Raw genomic sequence first — 24780 nt, 5'->3', positions numbered from 1 at the left:
ACTCTTTGCCCTTTTGCAGTTGATGGGTCCATTCTCCAAAGGGGGAGGGCAGAGTGCTGTTGGCTTAAGGGATAGAGTCTCTAGAGACGGAGGTATTTCTCTTCTAATATAATACGCTGTAGGTCTGGTTCTAGTTCTAGGATGCAGTCGATAAGCTCTGGAGTCCGGCTCAATTCGACTAATCTGGATCCACGATTATCCATGCTTCTGCTTATACACGGACAGAGCCCAACCTGGGAATGTCCAAGGGCTTGGCCATCCATTACGACGGCGTCTCTGCAAGCCAGTGGCTGATAACACAGCGAGCCACGTCAAGTCGCGCTGAGCCGCCCCGAGAAAGCTCTGTAAACCCGATGGGCGAAAACAAAAAACTCAACGTTTTCCCACCGGCAATTTTTGGCGGAGATCTCTTTTTTTTTTTTTTTTTTTTGGTTGTTGAAAATTATTTACGGGCAGCAACAGAGAGACAATAGAGCTATCGAGGGCCTCGAGGGGTTTCGCTTCGTGGAGCACAGAGATTAGAGAACCACGAGATTGCGAGAATAGAAACCCATCCAAATGGTGGCCTTTCCGTCCAAACAGTGGGATCTGCCCCTAGTAGCTAAAGTCCCTCGTGAATGAGAGCAGCAGCAGCACGTTAGAGCTGGAAAAAAAATGCACGCCATGTACCACAAAGCTAGGCTCGTGTTTGTTTGAAGAGAATCGAGACCCGGTCCCAACTTTATAAAAAGATCACGATCCCCCCCCGCCCTCTCTACTCTTTCTCCAATTTGGCAATAGATTTATATCGCAGCTTCCCGTTTGAAACCCGTTTTATTTCTTCCTTTTTCCTTTCCTTTCCACGTTCTTTCTTAATCTTCCAGTATAGGTTGACAGCAATTGGTTAGTTGTTTTGCCAAGGGTTACAGTTTCATTTGCTCAGTCTGGAGAGTTTGCAACATAGATCTACCGAAGAATCCGCAACTTTTAGGGAAAAAAAAAGGAAAAAAAGGGAGAAACCCACAACATTTCAAAAATTACAAGGATCAAGAGAGCAATTGAGTCCATCTACAACTTTCAAAAGTGCCTGTTTTCCACCTCACGACTTCAATTCCATCGCATCAACCACCAAAGGTATGTTCACCATTTATAACAAGCATCGGGAAACTTGAATGCGTCTTGGATAATTTTTTGTTTGTTTGTTTGTTTGTTTGTCTGTCTGTCTGTCTGTCTTTTTTTTTTTTTTCCGCTTTGTTTGGTTCCATCCCTCATCTCTGCGGGAATGGGCCACCGGCCAAACTCCCAGGGTTTTCATCTTCAGACTCACAAACCAGGCCCTGGGTAACACATCGAGGGTAAATCCTGCACTTCCACAGACGTCTATTTCCAGATCTTGGCTTCAAGATATAGACAGATCTCGTGTTTGAGAGAAAAATTGCCGTTTTTTTTTTTATTTTTTTTTTTTATCTTCATCAAGATCTCGGCAGTACTCCCACATCAATGGTGGCCACCACAGTTGCCCCAAACTTGCTTAACCAGTGGCCTAGATACAGAAGGAAAGAAAAAAAAAAGGAGTGACTTTTTACATGGAGGAAACAAAATAACAAAGGACAGGCTTTGATTTGAAAACTTGAAAAAAAAAAAAGACTGCCATGAGTCTAGTAGTTTCCCCTCGACGATTTGATACTAACAGGCTATTTTACAGGACATTCTTCCAATTCGCATTAGCTCTTCGCAAAAGAAAGAAGAAGAAACGGCCATTGCTGAAACATTTGCAAGCCTATAAACCCTATATCCCCTTATTATTTAAAAAAACACTTGGCAAACTCATGTCGGACTTTTCACCAACTCCCAGCATATCGCTGGACTATTCGTCCCTACATGACGCATTACCTCCACATTTCATCGGACTAAACTCGATATCGGAAGCAGAACCTTCAAAAGTTACCGACTTTGTCAAATCGCACCAGGGCCACACCGTGATCTCGCGAGTGTTGATTGCCAACAATGGTATCGCCGCAGTGAAGGAGATCAGATCAGTAAGGAAATGGGCCTACGAGACATTTGGCGACGAACGCGCCATTCAGTTCACCGTCATGGCCACACCCGAGGATCTCGAGGCAAATGCGGAGTACATTAGAATGGCCGACCAATTTGTCGAAGTTCCCGGTGGCACCAACAACAACAACTATGCAAATGTCGATTTGATTGTTGAAATTGCCGAAAACTCCAATGTCCACGCCGTGTGGGCCGGCTGGGGTCACGCTTCGGAAAACCCCTTGTTGCCCGAGAAATTGGCTGCGTCTCACAAGAAAATTGTATTTATTGGGCCCCCAGGTTCGGCCATGAGGTCGTTGGGGGATAAAATATCTTCAACTATAGTGGCCCAGCATGCTGACGTGCCCTGCATACCTTGGTCGGGGACAGGTGTCGACGAAGTCGAAGTCGACAGCGAGACAAACTTGGTTTCCGTTAGCGAGCATGTCTATGCCAAGTGTTGTTGCACGGGACCAGAGGATGGGTTGATAAAAGCCCGCCAGATTGGATTCCCCGTGATGATTAAAGCTTCTGAAGGTGGCGGTGGTAAGGGTATCAGAAAAGTTGAATCTGAAGAAAATTTCATGCAACTATACCATCAAGCCGCTAACGAGATTCCCGGATCCCCCATCTTTATCATGAAGTTGGCTGGCGATGCGCGTCATTTGGAAGTGCAACTCTTGGCGGATCAGTATGGTACCAACATCTCCTTATTTGGAAGAGATTGCTCGGTGCAAAGAAGACACCAAAAGATTATAGAAGAAGCACCCGTGACTATTGCCAAAAAGGAGACCTTTACCGAAATGGAGCAAGCCGCAGTAAGATTGGGTAAACTTGTCGGGTATGTCAGTGCCGGTACTGTGGAGTACTTGTACTCGCACTCAGATGACAAGTTTTACTTTCTCGAGTTGAACCCACGGTTGCAAGTTGAGCACCCAACCACAGAAATGGTAACGGGGGTCAATTTGCCAGCTGCCCAGTTACAAATCGCTATGGGTATTCCCATGCATAGAATTAGAGACATTAGATTGTTGTACGGGGCTGATCCACACTCGGCCACCGAGATTGACTTTGAATTTAGCACCGAAGACTCACTCGTGAACCAGCGAAGACCAGCTCCCAAGGGCCACTGTACTGCGTGCCGTATAACCTCGGAAGATCCCGGTGAAGGCTTCAAACCTAGTGGTGGCTCCTTGCATGAGTTGAATTTTAGATCCTCGTCAAACGTTTGGGGCTACTTTTCCGTTGGTAACCAGTCCTCAATCCATTCCTTTTCCGATTCGCAGTTTGGCCACATTTTTGCATTTGGCGAAAATCGTCAAGCTTCGAGAAAGCATATGGTTGTTGCGTTGAAGGAGTTGAGCATTCGAGGCGATTTCAGAACCACTGTTGAGTACTTGATCAAATTATTGGAGACTCCCGAATTCGAGGACAACAAGATCACAACCGGTTGGTTGGACGAGTTGATCACCAAGAAATTGACCGCTGAACGACCCGAGCGAGTTGTTGCGGTTGTTTGTGGTGCCATTGCCAAGGCTCACATGCAAGCCGACGAAGAGCGGAAAGACTATATTCAATCATTAGAGAGGGGACAAGTTCCTCACAAGGATTTGCTAAGAACCATCTTCCCCATTGATTTCATTTATGAAGGCGAGAGGTATAAATTTACCGCGACAAAGTCTTCCGACGACAAGTATACTCTATTCCTCAATGGTTCAAGCTGCACTGTTGGTGCTCGCCCCTTGTCTGACGGAGGCTTGTTGTGCGCCTTGGGTGGCAAATCTCATGCCGTTTACTGGAAAGAGGAAGCCTCTGCTACAAGGTTATCTGTTGACGGAAAGACGTGTCTTTTGGAAGTTGAGAACGACCCGACGCAATTGCGTACGCCATCGCCAGGTAAATTGGTTAAATATTTGGTTGAGAGTGGAGACCATGTTAGTGCAGGCGAGCCATACGCCGAGGTTGAAGTTATGAAAATGTGTATGCCCCTTATTGCTCAAGAAAATGGCATGGTGCAATTGATAACCCAGCCAGGCTCCACAGTTAACGCGGGAGACATTCTTGCCATACTTGCGTTGGATGATCCAAGCAAAGTGAAACACGCCAAACCATACGAGGGGACTTTACCGCAAATGGGTGCCCCAAATGTTCGAGGCTCCAAACCAGCCCACAAGTTTTCTCAATACTCGACAATTTTAAGAAACATCTTGGCTGGGTACGATAACCAGGTCATTATGAACTCCACGTTAAAGAAAATCGTCGAAGTGTTGAAGAATAAGGACTTGCCCTATTCGGAGTGGCAGCAATCAATCTCGGCGTTGCATTCGAGGTTGCCAGCAAAGTTGGATGAAGCATTAACCGCATTGATAGAAAGAACGCAATCGAGAAACGCCGATTTCCCCGCGCGCCAGATTTTAAAGCAAATCAGCAAAGTCATTATCGAGTCCAAAGATGATTTGATGAAGGATACGGTTGCTCCATTAACCGCGATAGCCACGAGATACCAAGGTGGGTTGCTTGAACACGAGTACGACTTTTTTGCATCCTTAATCAATGAGTATTATGATGTCGAGTGCTTGTTCTCCGGCGACAATGTCCGGGATGATGCCGTGGTTTTGCAATTGAGAGACGAAAACAAAACCGACCTCAAAAAAGTTGTCGATATCTGCTTGTCGCATTCTCGAGTATCTGCCAAAAACAACTTGATCATTGCTATTTTAGAAGAATACCAGCCGCTTTTGCAATCCAACTCGATTGTTGCCTCGTCTATAAGAGAGTCCTTGAAGAAATTGGTGCTGTTGGATTCCCGCAGCTGCTCAAAAGTCGTTTTGAAAGCAAGAGAGATTTTAATCCAATGCTCGCTTCCTTCAATCAAGGAAAGGTCTGATCAATTGGAGCACATTCTAAGGTCGGCTGTGTTGGAGACCTCATATGGAGAAATGTACGCCAAGCATCGTGAACCCAAATTGGACATTATTCAAGAAGTGGTGGACTCCAAGCATACCGTGTTTGACGTTTTATCTCAGTTTCTTGTTAATAGTGACGAGTGGGTTGCAATTGCAGCTGCCGAAGTCTATGTCCGACGCTCGTATCGTGCATACCAATTGGGCCAAATACAATACCACTTCCATGACCGGTTGCCCATAATAGAATGGAAGTTTACCTTGCCCAATGTTTCCAACTCGCAGTTCAACAACAATATACAACTGCAATCGACCATAGAAGAAAGCACTGCTTTGAAGCACGCTGCCTCCGTTTCGGACTTGTCGTTTGTCGTAGATTCAAGGACGGAGCATTTGACCAGAATCGGGGTGCTCGTCCCTTGTCGGCACCTCGATGACGCCGACGACATGATCAGCGCGGCATTGGAAAAGATTGAACCCGTCGACGCCATTTCCTTCCAAGCGGGCGGCGAAGATCACCCAGAACTATTAAACGTTTTAAACGTTGTTATCAACAATATTGACGGGTACGCCAGCGAGGATGAGTGTGTCGCTAGAGCTCAAGAGATTGTTGATGAGTACAGCGATGACTTTTTGGGCGCGGGTATCCGCCGAGTGTCGTTTGTATTTGCCCATGACATTGGTTCTTATCCAAAGTACTATACATTCACCGGTCCGCTATACTTGGAGAACAAGGTGATTAGACATATTGAGCCCGCTTTGGCGTTTCAATTGGAGTTGGGAAGATTAGCTAATTTCGATATCAAGCCCATCTTCACCAACAATAGAAATATCCACGTTTACGAAGCAGTGGGCAAGAATTCCCCGTCCGATAAGCGATTTTTTACTAGAGGTATTATTAGAACTGGTGTTATCAAGGACGATATCAGCATCTCGGAGTATTTGATTGCCGAATCGAACCGTTTAATGAGTGACATCTTGGACACCATGGAGGTGATTGACACTTCCAATTCGGACTTGAACCATATTTTCATCAATTTTTCAAACGTTTTCAACGTGCAGCCAGCAGAAGTTGAGGCTGCGTTTGCATCATTCTTGGAGAGATTTGGAAGAAGGTTATGGAGGCTTCGGGTAACGGGTGCCGAAATCAGAATCGTTTGCATTGACCACGAGGGAAACTCTTTCCCCCTTAGGGCAATCATCAACAATGTCTCTGGGTACGTTGTCAAGTCTGATCTTTACATGGAAGTAAAGAATCCAAAGGGCCAATGGGTGTTCAAGTCCATTGGCCAGTTTGGCCCCATGCATTTGAGACCAATTTCCACAGCTTATCCTGTCAAGGAGTCATTGCAGCCAAAGCGTTACAAGGCACACAATATGGGAACGACCTATGTCTACGATTTTCCCGAGTTGTTCCGCCAAGCTACGCTTTCGCAATGGAAGAAGCACGGCAAGAAAGCGCCAAGGGATGTCTTTAGCTCGCTGGAGTTGATTACCGACGATAATGGCGGTCTTGCCGCGTTGCTGAGAGAACCGGGCTCCAACAAGATTGGAATGGTTGGCTTTTTGGTCAATGCAAAGACACCGGAGTACCCACGCGGGCGTCAATTTGTCATTGTTGCCAACGACATTACCCACAAGATTGGATCGTTTGGACCTGAAGAAGATACCTATTTCAACAAGTGCACTGAGTTGGCCAGGAAATTGGGAATTCCACGAATCTATCTCTCGGCAAACTCGGGAGCCAGAATCGGTGTTGCCGAAGAGTTGATCCCCTTGTTCCAAGTTGCTTGGAACGTTGAAGGAGCACCCGAAAAGGGGTTCAGGTACTTGTACTTGAGCCCTGAAGCGAAAAAGGCATTGGACGAAGAAGGTAAAGGAAACACAGTGATTACAGAACGAGTAGTAGAGGACGGGGTTGAGCGGTTTGTCATCAAAACCATTATTGGTGCCGAGGACGGCTTGGGTGTGGAGTCTCTTCGAGGCTCGGGACTTATTGCCGGTGCCACTTCGCGTGCTTACAAGGACATTTTCACTATTACCTTGGTAACTTGCAGATCCGTCGGTATTGGTGCCTATTTGGTCAGATTAGGTCAAAGAGCTATCCAGATTGAAGGCCAGCCAATCATCTTGACCGGTGCTCCTGCCATCAACAAGTTGTTGGGAAGAGAAGTGTACTCATCCAACTTGCAATTGGGTGGTACCCAGATTATGTACAAGAATGGTGTTTCGCATTTGACGGCGAATGATGATTTGGAAGGTGTTGAAAAAATCTTAGAGTGGCTCTCGTTTGTGCCCGCAAAGAGAGGAATGCCCGTGCCAATACTAGACTCAGAGGACCCTTGGGACAGAGATGTTGGTTATTTCCCTCCCAAGCAGGAAGCGTTTGACGTCAGGTGGATGATTGAAGGTAAAGAGACCGATGGCGAGTTTGAATCAGGATTATTTGACAAGGGTTCATTCCAAGAAACATTGTCTGGTTGGGCCAAAGGTGTTGTAGTTGGAAGAGCGCGTCTTGGTGGTATTCCAATAGGTGTCATTGCCGTTGAAACTAGAACCATTGAGAACAAAATCCCGGCTGACCCTGCCAACCCAGACTCAAATGAAAACTTGGTTCAAGAAGCAGGACAGGTTTGGTACCCCAATTCTGCATTCAAGACAGCTCAAGCCATCAATGACTTCAATAACGGTGAGCAGTTGCCCTTGATGATCATGGCCAACTGGAGAGGCTTCTCTGGTGGCCAAAGAGACATGTACAATGAGGTTTTGAAATATGGGTCCTTCATAGTGGATGCCTTGGTTGACTTTAAGCAGCCAATCTTTACCTATATCCCACCATTTGGTGAGTTGAGAGGTGGTTCTTGGGTCGTGGTTGACCCAACAATCAATGCCGATATGATGGAGATGTACGCCGACGTCGACTCGCGCGCCGGTGTCTTGGAGCCCGAAGGAATGGTTGGTATCAAATACAGACGCGACAAGTTGTTGGCCACGATGCGCAGACTAGACTCCACCTACAAGGACCTCAAGGCCAAATTGAGTGATCCAAATATATCGTCCGCGGAGCAGTCCAAGATCACGGCCAAGATCACCGCTAGGGAAAAGGCATTGCTTCCAATTTACACCCAAATTTCAGTTCAATTTGCAGACTTGCACGATAGCTCAGGACGTATGTTGGCAAAAGGTGTGATTCGAAAGGAGATTGAATGGGTCCATGCCAGAAGGTTCTTCTTCTGGAGGCTCCGCCGTAGACTAAATGAAGAATACGTGTTGAAGTTGATTGGAGACGAAACTAAAAAGGCCAGCAAGTTGGAGAAAGTTGCTCGACTCAAGAGTTGGATGTCGCTGTCTGTGGACTACGAAAATGACCAAGCTGTAAGTGAGTGGATTGAAGATCACCATTCGCAACTTTCCAAGAGATTAGATGAGTTGAAAAAAGAGGTTGCCCTTTCGGAATTGGTCTCTTCCATGAAATTGGATCCAAACATGGCGTTGGTTGCGTTGAAGGAGTTTGCCGAGGGACTTTCGGGAAAAGACAAAGAGGAGTTGATGAAGTCGATCAAGAGATGATATCATTCATAGATCTTGTATAAACATTGTAATAGAGAAAGGTCAAAAAACCAAAAAAAAAAAAATGAACAGAAACCTTGTTGCAAAAGTTATATTCTGATCCCTGTTTTACAACCAAAATTTCTAACACGCTTACCACTTTCGTCAGCACCACCAACCGTTCTCTTCACCATCTCCCTCATTTGTTTGCCCTTATCTTCATTTTCAACATCCTCATCTTCTTCCTCATTCTTCCTCATTTTTTTTTGCCTTCAAGACCCGTTGACCATGCCCAATAGGAAAAGTCACTCACAAAGAAAAGTAAAAGAAGAAGCTGATCCGATTGAGATATTGAAGCGCACGGCTACAGCCATCAGTATGAGACACCTATCTCTTTTTTTGGGGAAATAGATGATGTGTAAAAAGGGTTGCGCCCTCCAAGATTACTAACACGACAGCTTGTTTCAATTCTTGCAGACAAGAACCCCAAAGCTTATACCTCGGCATTTCCACCCAGTGGGTTTCAAACCCCCTATGTTGATTCCAAAAGATGGGCCGAAGTAGGCAGAATCGGCATAACTAATGAGCAACTCTCTAACCAAAACCCCGGGGAAACGCTAGCGGAGAATGGCATCTACGACATCTACTCCAACAAGTTTGATCCTTATCCTGCGTGGAACCCGGTTGAAAGCGTCCCCATTGCAAGAGAAGAAGTTGAAGCGATTTTTCTTCAACTAACGGCCATCTTTGGGTTCCAATTTGACAACACCAGAAACATGTTTGATTACTTTATGAGACTATTGGATTCGAGAGCTTCTAGATTAGGTCCGCCTCACGCATTGAGATCGATACACGGTGACTATATCGGTGGCATCAATGCCAATTTCAGGAAATGGTATTTTGCAGCACAAATGGATATTGACGACTTTGTTGGGTTTGAAAATGTCAAGCATGGGAAGGTCAAGGATTCAAACGAAGCTATACCTACATTGCTTGCCGCAGAGGAGCAATGGTCAAATAACATGAGAGCGTTGACTGCTACTGATGCCGTGATTCAACTAGCTCTATATTTGATGATTTGGGGTGAAGCAAACAATGTTCGGTTTATGCCCGAGTGCATCTGCTTTATATTCAAGTGTTGCAATGACTACTATTTTTCGTTGGATCCAGATGTGGCCGCGACACGGGTAACTGAAAGCTTCTTGGATCATATAATTACTCCGCTTTACAATTTTTATCGCGACCAGTCGTATGTGCTCATTGATGGTAAATATCATAGACGCGATAAGGACCACGACGCGGTGATTGGATACGATGATATGAACCAGTTGTTTTGGTATAGCAAGGGCCTTGAGAAATTGGTCTTGGCTGACCGCAAGACCAAGCTCATGAGTCTTCCACCTGGCGAAAGGTACGCGAGATTGAACGAAGTAGTCTGGCAAAAGGCTTTTTTCAAGACTTTTAAAGAAAAGCGCAATTGGTCGCACGTCTTGGTCAACTTTCATCGAGTTTGGGTGATTCACTTGTCGATGTTTTGGTATTATAGCGTTTACAACTCGCCATCGCTTTACACGAGCAACTACCAACAGTCCCTCGATAACCAGCCAACTAGACAAGCTCGCATGTCAGCACTAGCATTGGGCGGCGCAGTCGCGTTATTCATTAGCTTGTTGAGCTTGATTTATGAGTTGTCCTTTATACCTAGAAAATGGACTGGAGCGCAACCTGTTGCTCAAAGAATGTTATTTACTTTGATCACCTTGGGGTTGAACATGGGCCCGAGCGTTTACTTGTTTGGCTTTACTCGGCTTAATGAAGAGACAACCACGGGGCTTGCCATTGCCTCGCTACAGTTGGCCTTTTCCATCATGATTGTGTGCTATCTTTCCGTCACCCCTTTGGGCAGGTTGTTCACCAGATCCCCGAAATTTGATGATCGAAGATATTTACCGCAGCGTTCATTTGTAACCAATTTCTATTTGCTAACTGAAACTGACAAGATTGCCTCCTATGGCCTATGGTTTGCTATATTCTGCTCGAAGTTCTTGGAATCCTATTTCTTTTTGACCTTGTCCATGAGAGACCCGATTCGCGAGTTGAGCACTATGCGGCACATGAAGTGCTTGGGGGATAAATGGATTGGGAACTGGTTGTGTTTCAGACAACCTCATGTGGTGCTTGTCTTGATATATGCCACCAACTTGGTTTTATTCATCTTGGACACCTATTTGTGGTATATCATTTGGAACACCGTGTTTTCAGTGTGCCGCTCGTTCTACATTGGGGTCTCAATCTGGACCCCTTGGCGGAACATCTTTTCCAGGTTGCCAAAGAGAATCTTTTCCAAAATAATCTCGGTTTCCAATGAGAAAAACTTAAAGTCCAAGCTGCTAGTGTCCCAAGTATGGAACTCGATTATCATCTCCATGTACCGGGAGCATCTAATATCGCTTGAACACGTTCAGAAATTGATTTACAAGCTGATTGACACCCCTGGTGTTGAAGATGGATTCATTTTGAAAGAGCCCATTTTTTTCGTTTCTCAAGAAGACCAATCGATCAAGTCGTCCTTGTTCCAGAGCCAATCCGAAGCGCAAAGGAGAATCACTTTTTTCGCCCAGTCGTTGTCGACGCCGATGCCCGAGGTTGGTCCCGTACACTTGATGCCGTCCTTTTCGGTATTGATTCCACATTACAGTGAGAAAATCACGTTATCGTTGCGTGAAATCATTAGAGAGGAAGAGCAGTATTCGCATGTGACCATGTTGGAGTACTTGAAGCAATTGCATCCCTTGGAGTGGAGCTGTTTTGTCAAGGATACCAAGATGCTCGCAGAGGAGTTTGAGTCGGACTCCACCACTTCTGAATTCAACAAGGAGAAACTTGACGACTTGCAATACTACTCTGTTGGTTTCAAAGTAGCCACACCGGAGTATATTCTCCGCACGCGCATTTGGGCTTCCTTGAGATCGCAGACGCTCTACAGAACCATTTCCGGGTTCATGAATTACGTACGGGCAATCAAGCTCCTCTTTGACGTTGAGAATCCCGACACGAGTGTCTTTGGAGGCGAAAATGACAAGCTTCAACAAGCGGCGATTATGGCTCACAGGAAATTTCGCATCATCACGTCAATGCAGAGAATGAAGCATTTCACCACGGAGGAGAAGGAAAACACCGAGTTTCTTTTGAGAGCGTACCCGGAACTACAAATCTGCTACCTCGACGAAGAAGTTGATGAAAAGACTGGCGACATCACTTATTACTCGGTCTTGGTTGATGGCAGTTGTTCATTTTTGGAGAATGGCGAACGCGAGCCAAAGTACAGAATCAAGCTTTCTGGTAACCCAATTCTTGGTGACGGCAAGTCAGACAACCAAAACCACTCGTTGGTGTTTTGCCGCGGGGAGTACATCCAGTTGGTTGACGCAAACCAGGATAATTATCTCGAAGAGTGTCTCAAGATTAGAAGCGTGCTTGCCGAGTTTGAAGAGTCCACCTTCCCAATCGATCCATATGCTCAGGATTTGGAAAACTCGGACGTGTCATTTCCCGTGGCAATTATTGGAACACGAGAGTACATCTTTTCGGAAAACATTGGCATATTGGGAGACGTAGCTGCGGGAAAGGAGCAAACTTTTGGCACATTATTTGCACGCACGTTGGCCCACATTGGGGGCAAGCTCCATTATGGCCACCCGGATTTCTTGAATGGAATTTTCATGACTACTAGAGGTGGCGTTTCCAAAGCGCAAAAAGGTTTGCATTTGAACGAGGATATTTACGCCGGTATGAATGTGTTGCTTCGCGGTGGCAGAATCAAGCACTGCGAATACATGCAATGCGGCAAAGGTCGAGATTTGGGGTTTGGATCGATTCTCAATTTCACGACAAAGATTGGCGCTGGCATGGGGGAGCAGATGCTCTCACGCGAGTATTTCTTTTTGGGCACTCAATTACCCTTGGACAGGTTCTTGTCCTTTTACTATGCGCACCCGGGCTTCCACTTGAACAATGTTTTCATCATATTTTCAATCCAGTTGTTTTTGCTCGTGAGTGCCAACCTTGCCTCCTTGACCAAGGAAAGCGTTATTTGTGAATACGACAGGTTCAGGCCCATAACTGATCCCAGAAAGCCATCTGGATGCTACAATCTCATTCCTGCAATCCATTGGCTACAGCGATGCATCTTTTCCATCTTTATCGTCTTTGCGATATCCTTTGTGCCCTTGGGCGTGCAAGAGCTCACTGAGCGTGGCTTTTACCGCGCAGTCACGCGGTTGGGAAAACAGTTTGCTTCGTTTTCACCGTTGTTTGAAGTGTTTGTTTGCAAGATATATGAGCATTCGTTGGCCAGTGATATTTCGATTGGAGGAGCAAGGTACCTTGCAACGGGGAGAGGCTTTGCCACAATCAGAGTGCCCTTTGCGACTCTCTACTCCAGGTTTGCTAGTGAGAGCCTCTATTATGGAGCAATATGTGGACTCTTGATATTTTATTGTTCAATGTCAATGTGGATTGTGCTGTTTCTCTATTTTTGGATGACGGTGGTTGGCTTGCTAATTTGCCCCTTTTTGTACAATCCAAATCAGTTTTCCTGGAATGATTTCTTCCTCGACTATAGAGACTACCTCCAGTGGTTGCATAGAGGAAACAGCAAGCCGCGTTTGTCGTCGTGGATAAACTTCACTCGGTTGCGCAGGAGCAGGATTGTTGGGGTCAAGAACAAGCGATTCAGTGTCAATGAGGAAATCAAGGCCGTGAGCGAGGTTAAACCGTCAAGGATCAAACTAGTGATGTCGGAGTCTTTACTACAAATGTCGCTCATAGTCTCGGTGGCATTAGCCTACTTGTTTGCCAATTCTCAAAACGAATCGTATGGACTCCGGCCAGTCAACAGTTTATTGAGAATATTGATAGCCAGCTTTGGTCCAATCGCGGTCAATTTTGTTGTGTTGCTAATCTGCTTCATCTTTTCGTCGCTTTTGGGTCCCATCTTTACCTTGTGCTGCAAGAAATTCCCGTCATTTATCGCGGCGGTGGCGCACTCTTTTGGAGTCATCAACCACGTCTTCTTTTTTGAACTTCTTTGGTATATGCAGAATTGGGAGTTTCTGAAGACGATTCTAGGGTTTGTGTTGTCGTGTTTGATCCAATGCTGGTTTCTCCAAACCGTCACCATATTGTTTGTTTCCAAAGAATTTAGACACGATAGGTCAAACCGGTCTTGGTGGAGCGGGAAATGGATGACTGCCGGGTTGGGCTGGTATGTCATCACCCAGCCGCTACGCGAGTTTATTTGCAAATTGACCGAGATGTCCTATTTCGCGGGCGATCTAGTTGCAGCCCACGTCATTTTGTACGCCCAGATCCCTGTTTTGCTCATACCCTATGCTGACAAGTGGCACACGTTGATGTTGTTTTGGTTAAAGCCAGGTAACCAGATCCGGCCTAGAATATTGTCAAAGAGGCAGAAGAAGAGACGAAGGTGGCTGGCGATTTTATACTTTTGTGCCTTTATCGGAAGCTTCATGTTGTTTTCCAGCTTGTTCATTCTTCCCTTGATCGCCAACAAGTACTTCCACGTTGACTTTACGCGCTACATGCCCAAATGGATCGAAGTCCAGCCGCCCGTTGTGTCGTCCTACAAAAAGGGGTTGCTTAAAAACTTGGAAATCAAGCACTACTGATCTCCGCGGTGGTTATGTATTAATTGCTCAAACTTAGCCAGGTGCTGAGGATAGCTTGCTTCTACAGATTTCAAAATTGCATTTTTCAGTTCGTTGTCGCAAATTGTAATGGCCAAATCGTACCTCTTGAAACTGGAAAATTGTCTTAATCGCTGCAAGATCAATAGCAGAAGTGATTGCGACGGATTGTTTTCCAATGCGTAGTTGGCAGCCTCCAAGAAAAACTGTAGAAAATCAGGATCGATACCTGATTCTGAAAACAACTCCGAGTACGAGCCCTCGTCCAAGTTGAGGACATAATTATATGCGTTTGCTTTCTGTGCCTGTGGAACATTTTTCATTGCACTGAGGAATCTCAACGGCAGGCTTGTGTAACTTGCAAAGTCTGACTGAATCTTTTTGGGTTCAATTTCGGTTTCTTCTTTTAATGAGTTTTTACCGAAAAGGTTTTCAATTTCTGCATCGACAGCAGATGAACTCTGTGGATCTGGATCAAGATTTGGATTTGAATTTGCATCTGAATTCAAAGTATCCAGCTTTGCATTGTCCTTCAATAGATTTGCAAATTCTTCCGGAAGCCTCTCCACTATTTCAATCACAATTGGCTTTTCTTCATCCATAGCCCCCGAGGCTGCGTTTAGCGTAGATGGTAAAAGATCCAATTCCATCTTAGCGGCGTTGTTCAAAGGATCTATCCGCAATACATCCTTGAAAGTTTCACGAGCTCTATCCCATCTTCCTAACTCTTTCAAAGCCATTGCTTTTCTAAATGTCAATTTAATCTGCAAAGCATGGCTTGCGCCCAAGTTCAATCCCAGGATAGCGTCCTGGTAGGCTCGTTCGTAATCTCGTAGATTCAAAAAACACTGTGCTCTGTTGGAGTACAACACCGGGTTGTACATGTCTAATTGTATGGCATCTCGGTAGATCTGGGCAGCTTTTGCAAACTCCTTTTGGGCAAATGCTCTGTTTCCGTGCTCCTTCAATTCCTCTGCCAGAGTCATATATATATGTTTCACCTTGTCTGGGGGTTGGGTTCAGGAACCCAGAAATAATAGTTGATGCGATGGTTGGTGGAGAAATGAAAAACAAAAACAAAAGAGGATGTTCTAGCGTCTACCATCCTCCGACCAAAGTCTGCTTTCCCTGACACACATGACACATGACAGTGGAAGAACTACACGATGAGGTCGAGGCAATTGAATCGATATATCCCGACACGATAAAAGCTGAAGCTCCGCAAATCTATACCATCAAAATCCCAAATCACTCAGAGGTGTCCTTCCAACTAACCTTCCCCGTATCATACCCCGATGCCCAGCCCGAGGTTCTTCAAGTATTGAACCTGAGCAAGAGCACATTCACGGATGAATCGTATTTGGAAAAGAAGATAAGCTCGGTTTTAAATGATATCTTTACATCTGGACAAGTTGTCATGTTTGAGTTGCTCACGGAGTTGCAAGAAGTATTTGACCAGATTGCCGAAACGCGAGCGGCTCAGCAACTCGAGCGTGAGTCCAAATCCAATTCCAAATCCCACAGCCCTCCTCTTCCTCCGTTGCCGTTGGTGGTGGAGCAAAAGAAATATGACAAAGCTGCTCCTCAGCTGGCGGACATTGATCACACCGCCGGATGGCAGCAGTCGGAACCCATAATTGATAGACATTCGACATTCATCGCTTACGTGCGACAAGTCCACAGTGTGAAAGAGGCTCAAATGTACTTGGACAATTTGGTTCTTGACAGGCGGATCTCTAAAGCTACTCATAACATCTCAAGCTGGCGGATCAAAGATAAAGATGGACTTGCCGTGTATCAAGATTGTGATGATGATGGAGAGATGGCGGCGGGGAGCAGATTGCTACATCTATTGCAGGTATGTTTTCCTTTTTTTCTGTTTAGTGGCAAGCCGTTTTGGTACTAACTAATTTCATGTAGATGATGGACGTTTGGAATGTGATTGTTGTTGTTAGTCGATGGTTCGGTGGCATACATTTGGGACCTGACCGCTTCAAGCATATAAACTCAGCTGCTCGTGATGCTCTAACAAAGGGTTGCTTTTCGGGACTTGCTCCAACCAAGTCGAAGAAGAAATGAAAAATAAAAATAAAAAGTTTTTCCGGTTTCCAAAAAGACTTGAATTGTGATGCATATCAACTGTGGTTTTGTCGAGGAGTTGGTTAAAATGGAGAATTTTACATTGTCAATCCTCCTCCGATAGGTTTCTGCATTTGAGTAAATAGGTCGCGACTGAGTTAAGATGAGAGGGGGGAAAGGAAGCGGATGGTTTGACATATGTCTTGCAGTGCATAGAAATTGAACAATTTAAAGAGGGTTTTTTAAGGGTTTTTTAAGGGTTCTTTTCTTAAAAATAATAGGTTCCTGGAATGGAAACATTATCCATCCGTAACTAACCTGTTTATCTTAATTCACGTGATGAACGTTGGCTCCCTGCAGCTTGTATCGCAAATACAGTACTGTTGGGAAATTATTTTCAAATTTATCGTAAATGTAATAATTGAAAAAGACCCCCCACCTCCCACCCCTAAAAGCCGCCTAAAAATGGCAGCGCTGTGGGCCATTTCAGCACGGTGACTGGTACTGATACTTTGACTCTGTAGTCTAGCGGCCATGACGTTTCGTTTACAATCAAAAGCCGTTGTAAGCCCCGAAAAGGTCCCGAGTTCGATCCTCGGCAGAGTCAGGCGAGCTGTTGTTTTATTTTTTTTTGGTTGTTGTTTTGATTGATCACATTGACCATGGTCTTTCGTTGACAGCCCAAATTCATAAATGAAAATTGAAAGAATGAATATTCTAATTTTTCTAAGTTATACACATCTGCAAGGATTCTATAGCATTGGCATCCGTCGGGTTCATCATCAAGCTTCGCTGGATATTGCGCAATTTTCCAGTGGCGCTCATCGCCTCGGCATATTCAACCCCGGAGATCTTGTTGTCTTTCAAGAGCGCCACTTGCTTACCCAATTCGGGATCGAGATGTTTCCAAATTTGATAACTAAAGGGGAACAAATAGGCGTATTTCAACCATATTTGTTTACTTTCGCCGCCCATCCGCTTAGTGATTTCACTCAATAATTTAGGAATCTCTCTCTGGTAATCGCCAATGATTTCGTTCAAGTCCAACCCTAAAAGCTCCTCCTTGATTGCATCAAGATACTCCGATAAGTTGTCAACAAGTGAAATGGCACCCAAAGTGAGAACTACCGATAAGGTCGACCCGTTTGTCTCAATGTGGAAAAACAACTGGTCAATTGCTGCCTGTTTGCTTTCTGGTGTATGATGAGTATACAAGACTTGAGCAATCAATGAAGTGGTCTGAGCCGAGTCTCCAAAATCGTTCGAGAGCTGCTGCAATTGAGCAACTGCCTCTTGGAATCTGTCGGTGAAAAAGTACGCGAGGCCGAGAGTAATTCTTGAGCTGGCGATAATCAGTCTCGAGCTAGGGTGGAGTTCCGATGCAGTGTCTGATTCTTCAATCGCCTTTTGATAGTCCCCGAGTCCCAAGTATATTCTCAGCAATTGGGCTTTTGCCAATGCATATCTTTCCAACGTTTTCTCGCTTTCAGTCTCTTCATAAGTCTTTTCATACAATTTGCAAAGATGGAGCCCAATCTGTAAACCGGTTTTGAAATCCTTGCATCTTTCACAGTTTTCCAAGGCAATGCTCAAAGCCTCGGCGTCATTGGGGCGATACTTCAAGTACAGCTGCATCGCCAGATTACTGATACTGAATTTCTGCGCCACGTCGAGATCTTTCGGATCCAAATTGGCAGCGTTGGTGATTACCGATAAGCCAAACAAAAATTGGGCCAAGTCGACACGTCCCTTTGACAAGACGAAAGCGTGGGTATATTGGTCGGCAGCTTTCCCTTCCAGATCACCAACGGTTTCAGTAGCAATTGCGTTACCGAGCCACGATGATGCATCCTGTGGCGCAACAGATTGAGCTCTAAGAAACGTTTCTTGCGAAAGCTTTGGGTCTCCGTATTTCAAATACAATGCTGCAAGATTCACCCAGATTTCGGCATCTTTAACCTCCAAAGATATCGCTTTAATGTAGCAGTGTTGCGCAATTTGAGGCTTTGATGCAAAATAAGCATTGGCCAAAGCGATCCAGTAGCTTGGATTGTTGCCTTCAATTTTAATTGCATGCTTGAGGTTCTGGATAGCAAGGTCACAGTATGAAACTCTCCCAAAGTGCTGATAAGCTTCCAAGAGAGCCAAGCCTAAGTTGTAAAGCGCAGTTGCCTTCAACACCTTGTTCGACTTGGAAGGCAAAAAGTGCAAGCTCGCTGCCGACGCCAAAACCGTGAGAGTGCTCAACGCTTCCACTGTTTTACCCCCATTCTTCAATTTAATAGCATGTGAAATTGAAATGGTGGAGTCCTCCAACTCATCAACATCACCAGGTGCACTAGCGACATAGTCGAGTTTGGTAAAGAGCTGCACAACTTCTTCAAAAGGTGCTTCGTTGGCATAGTCTTGAATCTTGATAAACACTTTCAAGCTGTCGGTAAGACTTCTCCAAACTTTCTGCGATGATGAGTTTAGCAACGCACACTGCTTTATGAAACTTATAGCTTTTAGATTCGCGTTGATTGCACGTCCAAAGAATCCAAGGTGAAGGAATTTTTTGGTGTTTTCAATGTTGGCTTCGTAAATCGCACTTAAAATGCACTCCTCGTTGGGTTTCTCTTCCAATGCCACATAAAGGTTACTAAGACCCTCGTTGTATTCTTTCATCTCGCACAAAACAATTCCCAACATGTACTTCACTGTCCAAGAATGAGTGTTGTCCAGTTTATGTTTAAGGTCAAGTTCAGATTCCAGCTCAAGTTCCAGTTCAAGTTCCAGTTCAAGTTCAAGTGCATGTCGAAAGACTTTGGCGGCAGCCTCGTATCTTCCACAGTTCAAGTAGGCTTCCCCCAAACCCACCCAGCTGGCATAATCTTTGGAGTCGATTCGGAGTGCATTTTGAAACCACTCAACGGCTTTTGCGTCATCTTGGATATTCAATGCGCCACTTCCGAGCACTCTGTATGGCCACGATGCGTCCGGAGTAGCTCCTCGCATAATCATTCTCCTCGACTGTTCGTTCGTAATCACCCTTTTAGCGAGCACCTGTGCCACTTCCCATTCATTCTTGGCGGTAGCCTTATCCACCAAGTACCTGGCCGCCGTGATTTCGTTTGGATCCAAGTCAAACGCTTTGTAGAAGCACTTTTGCGCTCTTTCGGCGTCCCCGAATGCCTCATCAAATAACGTACCTAAAAGGGTATAGGAAGGTGCAAACACGTCCGAGTCCTTCAAAGACATAACCAAGTATTCGTAGCACTCCTTAACGCTATTTCCTTCTTGATGCAAACTCTTCGCTATCCTCCAGTTGGCCAATGCTCTGACTTCTCGACTGTGCAAGTCACCGCCTGTGATCTTGGCGACAAACTTTTGTAACCCAGAACGACCTTCCTGATATCTGCCCATTTTCACAAGGCACCAGTAGTACTCGGACTCGGCTTCCAAATTGTCGGGGTGCTCTTGAACGACTGACTCGAGTACACTTCGTGCCTGCTCGAGTTCTCCCCTCTCCACGCATATCAACCCTTTTCCGACTTTGGCTCTCACATTGTCAGGCTCAGATTCCAAAATTTTATCGTACAACTGAAGCGCTCTAGTGTAGTTCTTTGGAGCTTCGTAATAAGTGTAAATGACAGCTAACGAGCATAAAAAGTCAACTTTGGTTTTTTGCAAGTCCACGCCGTAACTTCGCTGGATCTCGGCCAAGATTCTGATTCCATCTTTGCATTTTGCTGAAGCCTCGTGGTACTCTCGAAGGTGGATGTAGAAGTAAACAATAATCCTGTTGGCTAGTAACGAGTTCTTGGCGTTGGAGTATCCCTCAATCATGAGATTAAACACTTCCTCTTGCGGCAAAAACAAAGAGCTGACATCTTCTTCATTGCTGTCAACTAAACCCTTCAACGCTTTATCATCATCATCATCAACATCTTCTTTTTCTTTTTCTTCTTCTTCATTTTTATAATTTGTATCGTTTTTATTACTATTGTGGCCTTTGTTTTCTTTTCCTTTTCCTGTTTGTTCTCTCCCTGTTTCTTGTCTTGCTGCACTCTTTGCTGCCTCGGGCTGAGTTTGTTCTGGCTTTGACAACTTTTTGATTATTTTTTCCTTATTATAAGGCGAGATATCGCTCAAGACAAAGGCAAACAAAATCGGCGCTAAACTTTCGTTATTGAATAGCTGCAAGTATTCAATTATGCGATCCTCGTCCAAATCATTAACTGACTGGGTGTCGCTCCAGTCAAAGTACAAATTCCAACAGTAGAGACTCTTGGTTTTCAACAAAATCATGTCGTCTACAGACTCGCGGATGTCCTTGACCAACGGCTGCTTGTCGGGACACACTTTAAGCATGTCGTGCTTGAGCTTCAAGAGCTTTTCCTGGTACTTTGCTCTCAAGCCGTCGTCATTGCAGACGTTCAAGAATTCGTTGTATAGCTGGATCAAATCGGACTCGTTATACACCGACCACGCGAGAGCATCCAAATTGGCTTGCTGGGCAAGGGTCAATACTCTACCGTATTTGACCCTTCCCTTGGCCACTTTGGCTACTGCTTCCTTCTCCACGTGTGTCTGTTTGAAGTCCACTAGCTTTTTATACGTAAACTCCAGGTTTTCTATCAGGCTACCGACGAGGTTTCCCAACTCTGTTCCCGGTAGTATACTGCGAAGGTAATATTCGTACAAGTGGTCATTTTTCTTGACGTTGTGTACTTCCAAGTACTCCCGGAGATTTTGTAAAGCTTCAGCAACCGAAATGCCCTGGCGGATCAAAAGCGAGCAGAGCGATGTTAAAACGGAAAAAAACTGCTTGTAATCATCTGAGTTTCTGGCAACTTGAAAATATCCTCTCCAAGCAAGGAGGTTTTCAGGTTCAATGGCTGTTGCCCTTTGAAGTGACGTCGCGGCTTTTTGCCCATCTCCTAAAAGCTGGTGTGCTTTACCTTGGAAAAGGTGGCCATAGTAGGACTCGGGGTCCGCCTTGAGTACCTCCTTGGCATGGTGCAATGCAGATTCCGGATCATTCAGTTCCAATGCATTCTTGGCAAGTTTGAGTATGCTCTTGATGCTAGCAGACATAACTTTGCGTGTTTCCCACTTGTCATGAAATGTGGTCAAAGTTGAGCCGACCTGAGGCAAGGCAAGGTAAGTTTTCCATCCAAAGGCTGGTGATTTTTTTCCCTCTTTCGCGGCCTAACCAATCCACCATTGAAGCACCAAAGCTCGGGCAAGCTTGAATATACCATGCTCATACCACGTACTTGTACAGGTGGGGGAGAGGGGAACTAGCTAAGAGCATGTAGCGTGAGTGTCCCTTTCCATCTCTCTCATTCTCAAAGAAACATAGGTCATTATCAGAGTTCCACCCTCTTGAACATTTTTTCACCAGATTTTGCACCCACATTTTCAAGTATGTTCTCAACCTCTATAAGCACACACGTTCACGGAGAAACCGCCACCACTGTCTCTATTTCCTCAAAAGAAACTGATGACGGCAAAAGCAAAAGAGCTTGCCACGGCTGTCATCCACTGGCTTTCCGAATTCCCCAATTCCCCGATCCAAGCAGCCACCGAATGGTCGCTTCTAACAGACCCAATCACTATATTCGCCATCTTTAGTTTTTTTAGTATGATTGAAGCCCCAGATAGGTGCCATAAATACCATAACCACGAACGCGACGGAGGCGACGACAACGACGACGACGACGACGACGATGGCATTGAATCGCTCCAGCTTCCATATACAGTGCAGGTTCTATTTTCTACAAAGTACTCATTTATGTCTGACATCAGCAGCATCAATGTCGAGCTCCACTTGATGCAGCAAATTGAAAGACTAGACTTTATCTTGCACAACCACTTGCGCCGCAAGTTGGATATGAACTTGACTCCGCATTTGAATTTTTACAAATTAGTGTTGTTGCGGGATGCGGCCGAGTTGAAGCATCTATGCCAATTATTGCTAATTATCGGCACCCACACTTCGAAAGAAGCTGCATATGGGCAATCTTATATTGAATTTTTGAGTGAGGAAGACAGAGCCGCTATTCAGAGGGACGAGATTAGCCGATTCATCAGGTCTAATAGACAAGACACGCAACTCAACAGAGTCAGTGCAACAGTGGAGTTCGATGAGTGTGGTGGCAAATCTCGCAGTGATCACCACCACCGCGAGGATGACGACGACAACGACAACTATACAAGCGAAGAGGGGTCCTCGTCCTATTTCATTTCAGAGGACGTCTATAAAACTATGAAATGGGAGAATGCATTGCTTGGACAAGTCCTTGGTAGACTAGCTTTCAAATCGGATAAATGAAAAATTGAAAAAACAAAAAAAAAAACAAAAACGACCAGACCCCAATCAATCAGCCGGACGTTACGTTTATCAACACTTTCAACTTGTCTTTGTTCTTTTTTTCTTCTTTATTGTTCTTACTATTATCCAAATCTAGACAAGACCGATTTCAAAGCATCTTCATCGTCATCGTCTTCTCCATTCTGCAATCGCCGACGCTTGGCTCTTGCTTCCTTCTCGTTTCGCAAGTTCTTTTCGATTCTCATCTTTCTTTGATCAATAACATTTTCCCTCTGCTTTCTCAAATGCCGCCTGAGTGCCGAGTTTTTGCCCTTGACTTCTGGCCGGATCTCCGATTTCGCTTGCACGGTTTCCGATGCAGCCAAATCCGCAATCTCGCCTGGCTTCAACCGGATCGACTTGGCTCGCTTGTCCACCGTTCCAATCATGTTTGGGTCAATAGCAATAGAATCAGCAGGTAACTTGTTGAGCAAGGAGCGCACCTCTTGTTCCTGTCTCTGTTTTGCAGTTTCAAAGGGATTGATTTCCAATGCATCATAGTTGGCCTCACCTGCACCGGGAACAATCAAGGAAGTGTAACCTGATTGATGTCCCACCCCCAAGACATCTTCAAAGGGGGCGAATTTGACTTTGCTGACCTTGGACCCGGGGATCAAGTGGTTCATATACGGATCCAGCTGATGCGAGCCTTTAAACATGTCTTTCCAAACAGTGACATGCGGGCCCCAACCAACTCCCAAAAGCCCCGTGTCGGAGATGTCCAACGACGAAGCAGGAGTCTGCGTGTAATAATGGTCAATCTCCTTGAATTTCCGCAAGTCCCAAATCTTCATCGACTTGTCAGCACCAGAAACCACCATATACTTCCCTTCCCTGTCAATCGCCAAATCTCGGATGGGTCCACGCGATGATTGTAGCTTGACGAGCGGGTCTGGGGCATTGGGCGACCACAACGTGACTTGTCCATTACCATGGCCCAAATGCATGATTGCGTTCCATGGGTTCTGTTTCATGGCCAAGGTGGGGCCCAATTTCGTGCGTATTTCACTCACCAACTCACCAGTGGAAACATCATGGTATTTCAAATACCCCGTGTGGCCCGCGCCCACTAGCAAGAAATGGTAGGGCAAATAGTCGAGCAAAGTGGACTCAATGTGTTGTTTAAGCCGATGAAGCTCGGTTCCTTCCTTGTCGTAGATGAAGGTGTATTTTTTCTGAGCTACGGCGAAATACTGTTCATTCTGGAGGTATTTCACCGCGTGCACTGTTTCATTAAGATGCAACTCGGTGTTTAGAGTACCGCTTCTCCAATCTATTGCAGCGACATGGCCCTTGAGACCGCCAAGTAGCAAGTCTCGGCCGTTTCTTGAAAAATCAAACTGGTAAGAGCCAAACTCGGGTAATTTCAACTCAAACTTCTTGGACGCCGTTGACGAGTCTACTGCTTGTGCTATTTCATTTTGCTTGAATTTAAATGTCTTTTCCATAGGTCCGTCTGCTTCGAGAAACCCGGCTTCCTCAGGTAGAAGATAATCTGTTCCCGCCTTCGATAGCAATGCATCTTTGTATTCTCGATCGATTCGTTGTAATTTGGAGTTTAGTTTCTTATCCTTGGAGTATTTCGCCTTGTGTTTTATCTTGCGGCTATTACTGCTACTGCCGTTGCCTTGCAGAGGAGTCTTCTGCTTCTGGATCTTTGAACTCGACATCGTCTCTTCCTCCTTTCTTTTTCTCTCTTTCCTTGTTCTTGTTCTTGTGCTGCTGTGGGCACTTGTACCGTGTGGTGCTTCTGGGATGGTGTTTGCGAAGATCATCTCAGACTTGGATGAAAAATTCATCACACGTGCAAGTCACGTGATATGTTCCAGAACATCTCGAGGTAATCAATGACGTCGAAAGGTAACAATTTCAAAATCCAACATTTGTTATTCATTGCTTCAACTTGAAACTACAAGTTCTCGCAAGGAGAGGCTCAAAGCAGAGCTCAAATAAATGGGGCACAGTGTAAGGAAGTCTGGTTTTTCCTATACAGAAATCATAGGAGCTAGAGCTTTGGCTGTTTGAAAAGAAAAGGGGAGCACAAGCAAAGGCTAGTGACAAGTACCATCTCATTAAAAGACTACACCGGTCCCTCAGTATCAGTACAATTGCACCGAAGAAATTGAAAAGCTCTGCTTTCTTTCACCCTACCCTAAATCGTAAGAGT

At 45.3% G+C, this 24780-nt stretch overlaps 7 protein-coding genes across 7 annotated transcripts; 4 read left to right on the top strand and 3 right to left on the bottom strand. All coding sequences in view use genetic code 12, as the record gives it.

Moving 5' to 3' along the window:
- Window positions 1-1808: 1808 nt before the first annotated feature.
- On the top strand, window positions 1809-8489 carry LODBEIA_P05660 (uncharacterized protein; the record flags this gene model as incomplete). Its single annotated transcript, XM_066976016.1, has 1 exon — window positions 1809-8489. The coding sequence occupies one exon, from the start codon at window positions 1809-1811 to the stop codon at window positions 8487-8489; it is 6681 nt and encodes a 2226-aa protein (XP_066827504.1).
- A 267-nt stretch (window positions 8490-8756) lies between these two features.
- Window positions 8757-14158, top strand: LODBEIA_P05650 (uncharacterized protein; the record flags this gene model as incomplete). Its single annotated transcript, XM_066976005.1, has 2 exons — window positions 8757-8844; window positions 8946-14158. 2 exons carry the CDS (start codon window positions 8757-8759, stop codon window positions 14156-14158), a joined length of 5301 nt encoding a protein of 1766 aa, XP_066827503.1.
- A 33-nt stretch (window positions 14159-14191) lies between these two features.
- On the bottom strand, window positions 14192-15162 carry LODBEIA_P05640 (uncharacterized protein; the record flags this gene model as incomplete). Its single annotated transcript, XM_066975994.1, has 2 exons — window positions 14192-14219; window positions 14282-15162. The coding sequence occupies 2 exons, from the start codon at window positions 15160-15162 to the stop codon at window positions 14192-14194; spliced, it is 909 nt and encodes a 302-aa protein (XP_066827502.1).
- Window positions 15163-15320: 158 nt separating this feature from the next.
- On the top strand, window positions 15321-16255 carry LODBEIA_P05630 (uncharacterized protein; the record flags this gene model as incomplete). The annotated part of the gene is made up of 2 exons (XM_066975983.1): window positions 15321-16034; window positions 16097-16255. 2 exons carry the CDS (start codon window positions 15321-15323, stop codon window positions 16253-16255), a joined length of 873 nt encoding a protein of 290 aa, XP_066827501.1.
- A 726-nt stretch (window positions 16256-16981) lies between these two features.
- LODBEIA_P05620 (uncharacterized protein) lies at window positions 16982-21334 on the bottom strand (the record flags this gene model as incomplete). The annotated part of the gene is made up of 1 exon (XM_066975972.1): window positions 16982-21334. The coding sequence occupies one exon, from the start codon at window positions 21332-21334 to the stop codon at window positions 16982-16984; it is 4353 nt and encodes a 1450-aa protein (XP_066827500.1).
- A 409-nt stretch (window positions 21335-21743) lies between these two features.
- Window positions 21744-22574, top strand: LODBEIA_P05610 (uncharacterized protein; the record flags this gene model as incomplete). Its single annotated transcript, XM_066975961.1, has 1 exon — window positions 21744-22574. The coding sequence occupies one exon, from the start codon at window positions 21744-21746 to the stop codon at window positions 22572-22574; it is 831 nt and encodes a 276-aa protein (XP_066827499.1).
- A 122-nt stretch (window positions 22575-22696) lies between these two features.
- Window positions 22697-24388, bottom strand: LODBEIA_P05600 (uncharacterized protein; the record flags this gene model as incomplete). The annotated part of the gene is made up of 1 exon (XM_066975950.1): window positions 22697-24388. The coding sequence occupies one exon, from the start codon at window positions 24386-24388 to the stop codon at window positions 22697-22699; it is 1692 nt and encodes a 563-aa protein (XP_066827498.1).
- Window positions 24389-24780: the final 392 nt, after the last annotated feature.

Source organism: Lodderomyces beijingensis (genome assembly GCF_963989305.1).
Source record: "Lodderomyces beijingensis strain CBS 14171 genome assembly, chromosome: 1".
NCBI classification, from domain to species: domain Eukaryota; kingdom Fungi; phylum Ascomycota; class Pichiomycetes; order Serinales; family Debaryomycetaceae; genus Lodderomyces; species Lodderomyces beijingensis.
Note: the sequence above shows the minus strand (reverse complement) of the source record. Positions and strands in the feature narration are given on the sequence as shown.